Source organism: Dermacentor silvarum, chromosome 3, assembly GCF_013339745.2.
Source record: "Dermacentor silvarum isolate Dsil-2018 chromosome 3, BIME_Dsil_1.4, whole genome shotgun sequence".
In the NCBI taxonomy this organism is placed as follows: Eukaryota; Metazoa; Arthropoda; class Arachnida; order Ixodida; family Ixodidae; genus Dermacentor; species Dermacentor silvarum.
In genome coordinates this window covers 185,374,902-185,383,495 of record NC_051156.1, presented here as the reverse complement: position 1 = coordinate 185,383,495, position 8,594 = coordinate 185,374,902, and the positions used below count along the sequence as shown (strand labels likewise).

Below are 8,594 nucleotides of genomic sequence, written 5' to 3'. Positions count from 1 at the left end.
CTCGCATGCGAAACTGTTGATTTCCGTTGTGCGCCGCCGTTGTGTGGTATGGCGCCGGCGCTGGAGCCGTGCTCTTAGCAATCGCGTTTGTCGTTATGTTGTTGAGTTGGCGCGTTTCCTGCGATCAAGAATGAACCTGTGATGTAGCTACGTGAAGCAACCAACTTCAGTCTGACATGGAACGAGAGAAAGGGAAGGGCTCTCAGAAGAGAGGCCCTAACAAAGTGAAGGCGTCCCTTTTCCCGTCGGGCGATTTCATCGCCCTCGGGTCGAAGCAGCGATCAACCCCCGATGTGCCGGAACCGAAGCCACCTGTGAAGCAGTCGACGTTAAGCAGCGCGAGCTCTAGTACCGAACGCAAGCGACCAGAAGCCACCGGCGGATCGTCGTCATTAGTGCCGTCAAAGAAACCGAAGCTTGCGACCGCTGCCCCGTCATCCCTTGCCCGTTTGGGTCCCTCTGGTTCGCAGATAAAGCGTGAAACCCCTTCAAACAAAAGTGAACAATGGGATGTCATTGCGGTGGAAGTCGATCCAACAGATTTCCTGAGTCGTGTTCTGAAAGCGGAGGACGTTGGTGACGATGATAAGGTCGAATCACTCATGTGCGGTGCCGCCAAGACGCTCAAGAACATGCGGCCAAAGCCGGACCCCATGCTTTACCTGACGCTGATGTTCCTGGCAAAAACTCGGCCGAGGATATTCGACTCCGAGGGCTCCATTGAGGCATTCACGAGCTTGCTAAAGCGCGACGTCACAGTGAACTTCAAAACCAAAGGCAACAACCTGATCTCGGTGCTAGCTTGTAACCTTCTTTTGGCTGCGTTTCAAGATAACGTCAGTTGGCCAGATCAGTTTGTGAAAGTGTTTGTGGAAGACTCGTTGGGGGATCGAGTTTGGGTTGATCACGACGAATGTAAAAACTATGTCGACAACGTGCTCACGGCATTTAACACGAGGCTGCCGCCCAAAAGTATGCTTGCTCCAGACCTGATCTTCAAGCCGGATGCTTGTCCTAGCCCTCCTGCCCCAGCAGTCGATGACGACGATTCCCTGTCAAGCCTGCACCTGGATCTCAAGGAGAATCCGGAGAACGTTGCCGTTGTGCCTCGCTTTGCAGGCTCCAAAGCAAACATCGAGCACTACATGCTGGAAGTAATCCACGAACAGCTGAATCGCCGCCAACCAATGGACATCTCGAAAAACTTGCTCCGTTTGTTAGTTTCTGCTTGCGGGATTAGTGAAGTACGTTCGCTGGTCGCCCATCGTCTGGAGACATGGCTTCAGAACCCTAAACTGACTCGCCCTGCTCAGGACCTGTTACTTACAGTGTGCATGAACTGCAACCAACACAACAAGCACGATGTTGAAGTAATCGGGTGCCTGATTCGTATTCGACTTAAGACAAAGCCAGTCGTGAACCACTTCATGCAGTGTGTGAAAGAACTGTTGGGTCAGCATGTTGACAATCTGAGTACTGTTTTGAAACACTGCATCTACAATGAGCTCTCCACCTCGAGGAACCCTAATAATATGCAGCTTCTCTCAGTGATATTTCAGCACTCGCCCGAGAAAGCTGCTCGGGTCCTTGCTGAAGTTTTTCAAGACCTCTTAATCAATAGAGAAGACTACTTGCGATGCCTGCGAGCTCTTTTCAGAGAGATCATACGGTCTCTGCGCCATGATCTCAACTTTACAGCTTTCTGTCTTGGCCTCATGCAAGAGAGGAAGGAGAGTCAATTCCAAGAGCTGGAGCAGCCGCTTAGAGAACGTCTTTTCATGTCAATAACAGATGTCATTGTCAAGGCCATCTTTTTGGCAATCACGCCAGCTGTGCGTGAAGCAGCAACGGCGCTTTTCAGAGGGGAAAAGAAAGACATTTCTCCTCTCCGAAACTACCAAATGCAGGTTGCCACTATTCAGAGAGACACAGTTTGGTGGTTACACACAGTCGTTCCCAAGATGTTTAAGCCAGGTAGGAATGAATTTTTGCATTGCTTGCACAAATCCTTCTTCCTTGAGCAACTGGAACATTACTGCAAGGATAACTGGCCACCAGAGGCTGACAGACATTTGATGTTGAGGCTGGCTTCAGATGTCCCCGCACTGGAGGACACACTCATTAGAATACTAATAATAGGGATGTCAAAGGAACACCCACTGAACCCATCTGATGCATTGGAGCTTGTGGACCAACTAATCAGAAGAGCAGCAGCAATCTACAAAGAAGATTTGCACCCTGTGCTTGTGGTAGAGCGAACGGAACTCATAGAGATTATCTTCCACTTGTGTGCCTACCACCACCCTGAAAACATCACACTTCCAGCGGGTTACACACCACCAAACCTTGCAATTGCAGACTACTACTGGAAGGCATGGATCATGCTTCTCATTGTGGTAGCTCACAACCCTTCCACATTTGGGGAAATGGCTTTTGCAACCCACCCAACACTGCAGAGTTTGGTAGAAATGTGCATCACTAACCACTTTGTCTTTCCTCCACCTACTTTGGCAGTTGGTGAAAAAGCTGACGAAATCAAAGCACGAGAAATGCAGATTGCTCAGGTGGAGAAGCAAAAGATATTGGAATTTGAAACGCACTTGGCAGCCGCGTCGACGAAGGTCACCATCACTGAAAGTAACAGTCTTCTGTTGTCAAAGCTGATAACAATGGATCCTCAAGGTGTGACCAGGAGACCTCCGCAACAAGTGTTGGAGCAGCTGAAAGCTCTGAACGAAACTTTAAAGCTTGGGCACCTCCTGTGCAGAAGCAGGAAGCCTGATTTTCTTTTGGGAATTATTCAGAGACAAGGGACCTCACACATGCCATGGTTGGCGGAGCTTGTGGAGTCAAATGAGGGCTCGTTCGACCTTCTTCCAGTGCAGTGCCTTTGCGAGTTTCTCCTCAACGATGAACTGGAGTGTAGCATAGGTGCAGCTGATCCGGAGGACGACAAGCCGGAAAAGGGCAAGCTGAAAACTCCGCAGAGTAAGAAGAGAAAGCAGCAGCAGTTGTTGCAGCACTTACAGAAGTTGCTGAGAAACCCAGAAGGGGATGTCCAGGCCACATGCGAGGTACTTGACTATTTTATGAGACGTCTCAGCACACAGAATCAAAATGCTCGCACCCTTGCAACTAAAGGTCTGATGCTTGTCCTCTGTCAGAAGTCTTCAACTGCAGATGTCACTCAAGATTCTGAACCAAATAATCACGACTGGCTACTGAAGGAAATTCCTTCTCTTCCTCACTTCAGTGTTGTGCGCCAGGACATTAGTGCAACTTTGCGGCACGCATGCCAAGTTGAGAATGACCCTTTTGCAATCACAGCTTATGTTAAATTTCTTGCAACTTATACACCTGATGATGGTCTGTCTGAGCTGTCTCTTGACATAACTCAGCTAATTATTGACCGGCCAACCATTGTAAACTGTATCCTCTTACAGGACACAGTTGGTTTCTTTTACAAAGAACTGTTCCACTGCTCACTGCTTGACATATTCACACGATATCTGCAGAATGCACGGAAACCTTCCAAAGATGTCTACTGGTATGAATGTCAGGACCACATCACCCTGCAGTGGGACTCGGGAGAAACAGCAACTATGTATATACTGGTTGTTCACTCCATGATCATCTTGCTTACTTATGGGCCTCCACAGAGTGACCCTGAAACATTCAATGCTCTGTTGGAAACGTGGTTTCCGGAAGGAGGAGACCCACCCCAGGCATTTTTAGTAGATACATCTGAAGAAGCCCTCCTCTTACCAGATTGGCTAAAGCTTCGTATGATCAGGTCATCTGTGGATGTCCTTGTTGATGCTGCCTTGAAAGACTTGGAGCCAAACCAGCTCGTGCTTTTCATTCAGTCCTTTGGCATTCCAGTTCCAAGCATGAGCAAACTTCTCTGCTGCTTGGACAGAGCCGTGGAGTATGATGAAGCAGCTGTTGTTCAGGCGGTTGTGGACAAGGCATACATGTCGCAGCTAGTTGAAGTTCAGCACCAGAGAGGAGCAATCGGTGGTGAATGCTTTTATCGTCTTCTTGGTGAGAGCGATGTCACTGATGCAGCCGCTGAAATGGATGACATTGAGCCGGTGCCAACATCAGTTATCCAGCATGCCCCACCGCGGCCAACAGAAGCTTCTCGCTTGGACTCTGTTCCAGTGGCTGTTGTTCAGTTGTTTGGCCTGGATCCATTGAAAGGGAAACTGGGAAGCAAGCAGGAGCAGGAACTTTTTAGAGGCTTGCAAAAGGCATTTTCACACGACGTCCTTCGAAAATGCCTTTTTGGTGGTGCTTTGGCAGAATTCATCCATACGTGTGAGCACATCCTTGAAAGTGATCAGAGAGAGGCATTTGTGAATGCTTTGTATCTGAAATCGTTCATATCATGTTCTCTCTTTAGATTGGCCATTGCAGCACAACAAAGAGAAGCATCAAACTCGCCGCTTACATTCAAGTTCCACTGGGTTTGCTCGAAAATCTTGGAGATGAGCAAAATGCAGTCGCCACTTTCTGCCATCTTGACTCAATACTGTACATCGCATTCGTCTTCGAGGAACAAGGATCAGGCGCCAAGGAGGCTAGCATCTGGTGATGCAAAATCTGCCAACATTGTGGAAGCTTTGACGTCAGTAGCACGAAATGAATCCAAGCGTTTTGAGGAGGCGCTTTGTGTGCTTGTCCAAAGAGCTATCAAGATGGGTGACAGTCAGCAGCTGATTCATGCACTCTCGAAGATTCTGTGTGAAAACACCTTTGAGTCTGAGAAGGTAACCACGAGCTTTGTGATTGTAGACTGGCTGGAACACTTGGAACCAGAATGCATCTCTTCTTGTCTAGAGCTGCAACACCAGCTTCTTTTCCATAACAGCACAAAAAATGAGCTCTTGAGAACCACATTTCGGCCATACCTGCTAGCCCTGCTTATTCACAGGGCACACTGGTCAACACTGCACACAGCCATCAATGAAGTTCTTTCTCAAGCATCAACAAAGAAGTATGACCCTTCGGCTGTCTTGGACTTTCTTCAAGCCTGCATGTTCATACCGAAGATATGGCAGGGCCGTGACAAGAAGATCCCCAAGCACTACAGTCCTGAGAAGGTCTTAATTTTCAGCCCTGATCAGGCTTGTGCTATGGCAGACTACATCATCAATGAGCATATTTCAGCAACTACGGTTTCTGAAGGCCACTCGGCTCCACAGGAGGAAAGCAAGATGAAGATTTTTGCACGTCTACCACTGTTGGAGCAAGGATGTGCTGATCAGACTTTGATATCTGCTGTTGTATCACATCTGATGACCATTGTCCAGAATGAGCCTGGACGCCGTACAGCTGCAAAAGAAATGCTCACACAGTTGTACCTCTGCATTCCTAGCATTGTGTTTACCTCAGATGCAATAACGGAAATGCTGAAAGATATAGGGCCGCAGACATATGGTCAGATGAGGGTAGACATACTGTCACATACTTTATTGCTGGCATTGTCTATTGCAGACTATGACAAGCAGTCGTACTACAAGCTATCAGACCTTCATATTGCTATTAGGAAGCTAGCAGCAACTCATCCAGAACTGATGCTCCGCCAACTCCCAATGATGGCAAGCCTTCTTCATAGTCGTTCAGGCATGGGCACATTGGTATTTGGTACTCGAAATCACGCATCATTTTTCGTGCACATGTTGGGAACACTAGAGCTTCTTGTGCCACATCTGTTTCTTGATGTCAGAGTACCCACACTGAATGATATATTGGATGTTTACGTGGACGCCTTCCAGTGTCACATCCAGTACATGCGCAATAACGAAAGAGAGCGTATAATGGGCCTGCTGAACAGGTTCTTGCTTTTGGTTCACCAGTATGTCTACCACAATCCCTCAGCAGCCAGGCACTGGGTTCAGAAACACCATGGTGCAATGCAGGATGTTGCTGGCATATTCCCAGACCTCTTGAGTCTGAAAACTCTTCTTGCTGGCACTTGCATCCTTAGAATGCATTCTGAGGGCAACGAGAATGCACCGGAAGGTATCAGCTCTGAAGCAGGCCCGTCTTCAAGAGGGTTACTTGCACGTCCATTTTCACATGCACCAGGTTTCAGCAAAGGCAGCAGTGGCCGTGACTTGAGGAGTCTGCTCGACAGAGACGGTGTTGACCCAGAAGAAATTCTCTCTTCTCTTAGGGACCTTGAGCTTGTTGCGTCGAGGAAGCCTGAAATCCTTGAGGCCTATCAAGACGAGTTGCAGTGTGTTCTGCTGACCAGCACGAACATATCGTGTTGCAGCTTGGCCTTCAGGTTGCTACTTCAAAGCATCAAGAACAATCCGAAAACTGCAGGACAGTTTATTTCGGGTTACTTGCAATGTCTTGCCAGTGATCGCCGGGACTTGGTTCTGCTTGTGCTTGATCACCTTCCGGAGTTTGTGGTCCTTGCTCAGGAGCACGGTAGCATGCTTCTGCAGAAGGCATTTCAAGTTGGGATCAGCACCAATGTCAACAGTGCTGTGCCCATAACTGACACGCTGCTGCTTCTGAATATGCAGTATGGAAACTGATCGTTTGACATCAGCATGTGAAATTGATGATGTAAAAGTGATGATGATGACTTCTGATGTAGAATGTGTATGTTTGTTATCATTTGTGCTTTTGTTAATTACAAGGAAACAGTAAAGCTAATGTTTCAGGGTTGTAATTGTGTGCTGATATGAAGAAATTGTCGTTTTTTGTGCAATACTGTCCATCAGCTTTTTTTTTTTTTTTCATGTGTCAGTATCGCTCACAAGTCCCCCGCAGCATGTAGCAAGACGAGAAGAATGCCGCCGTTTCTTACTGCCCATTGAAAGTGGCAGGTGTGTTTCTAAAGGATATGTGAATTACATTTCTAGGAAACAGGTAAAGTTGGGAGGAAGGGGGGAAGGGGGCATGGGGGGGGGGGGGGGGTATGAAGGAAAAGTAGAGTGAACTAGACAATGGTAGAGTAGGCCGAACAGCGCGATCCCGCTGAGGCGCCGCGTGTGGAAAAAATTGTGCGAGGGCGCTGCGAGCGAACTGGATTTAAAACCCCTTGATCTTGAAAGTAGCGACACTCTCCTCCGCGCACGCGCTTTCCTCCTTGGATTTCTCCCCGAGCCGGCGCGGTGCGCACGGCACGCTGAACCCTCCAGTGGCTCGCTGCAGCCGCATTAGAATCAATGTGCGCGCTTGTTTATTCGGCCTTTTGAAGCGTTATATGGGAATTCATCCCTTGTGAAACTGTCATGACGAAAGTACACTTCCGATAGAACGTCGTGACAATTTTTTTTTTTTTGAAGACGCTTCGATATAAAGCGGAATCGCTCTGAAAAAGTGAGTACCAAGCAGTGGCTGAGCTGTTTGCCTCTACGTCGCCACTTGGGTTGTCCGTTACGCGGAGGTGTATTGAGCGCATATATAAAAGCAGCGTAGAGTATACACGAGAATTTGGTCCATAATCGTGGCTCCTAAACGGCTCGGAGAAGGTAACCAAGATGAAATGTGATAGTTTACTTAAAGTGAATTCGCCGAAATAAGTGGGCCAAAAGCCTTTGTACCAATGCCACTGTGCAAAATACGTGCTGTGTTTGCGAAAGAGCCCATATAGAACTTAAAACACGCGCCTGTATTCCGTCACAATGAAACGTCGAGAAATTGCATTCCATCACCTCTGGGATTACCCTAAGTCTCTCCTCTCAAAAACAAAAAAAGCTGATTGCTCACACGGAAACTTCTAAGACTATGGCACTTAATAAGTAACTTACAGAATTTAGGAAGATTATGAGAAGCGCGTGGCTTGTACGGAGCATCTGCGAATAATACGTGCCACATACGTAACTTCGCTTCCGTGCGTATGGCTTTTTACTTAACGGCGGCTGCCAAAATATCGTTGAGCGGTCGTTGACTTATTTTTACTTTCGCTTAACCAACTCACGTTCATAAGCCTATATGCAGGAAAAAGGATAATTGTTAGGTTTAATTCAACAAAACAGTTATTATTCGCGCTTTTTCGTACGATGAAAATCGCTGCTAGTATTTCGTAACTGACGGCACTCAACTACAGAATTCTCTAGGCGGCGCCGAATGTTGCGGATCGGACCGATAGGTGGTTCGAAAAAAGTACCACGTTAATTACGAAGTATTTATCCTTGGCGCGCTCACACATAGACACGCGCACACGCACACATACATAATTACAGGAGTTACAGGAATTAACGTGTAAATTACATATATTTGAAAACTAACGCACGCCCGAAAACACCAAAAAGCTTTGGCACGGCACGAAGAGTCAACAGAAAAGTTCAGCAACTCACTTAAAAAAAAAAAAAAAAAAAACTATATGCACAGTTATAGGTGCTCTGTATTGAACTGACCGAAGAGTCCGGATATGCAAAGAGCATTAAAATCTCCATGCAACCTCACCTAAGGACAGCTGTAACACCTCGAAAGGAACGACGCGCTTCTAAGGGGCGCCATACGATGTTATGGAGCCACTGCTTCCGGCGCACGACATTACGTTCTCCTCGGGGGATAGAAAATAATGCTAGCCCATTCTCTGACCTGCTGCTGCATTGAAACGCGCA

The 8,594-nt window shown here is 47.5% G+C and overlaps 1 protein-coding gene across 1 annotated transcript; it reads left to right on the top strand.

The window, feature by feature from the left end:
• The first annotated feature begins 53 nt into the window (after nt 1-53).
• On the top strand, nt 54-6,710 carry LOC119446232 (integrator complex subunit 1). Its single transcript, XM_037710604.2, has one exon. The coding sequence runs from the start codon at nt 177-179 to the stop codon at nt 6,552-6,554; it is 6,378 nt and encodes a 2,125-aa protein (XP_037566532.1). The 5' UTR covers nt 54-176; the 3' UTR covers nt 6,555-6,710.
• Nucleotides 6,711-8,594: the final 1,884 nt, after the last annotated feature.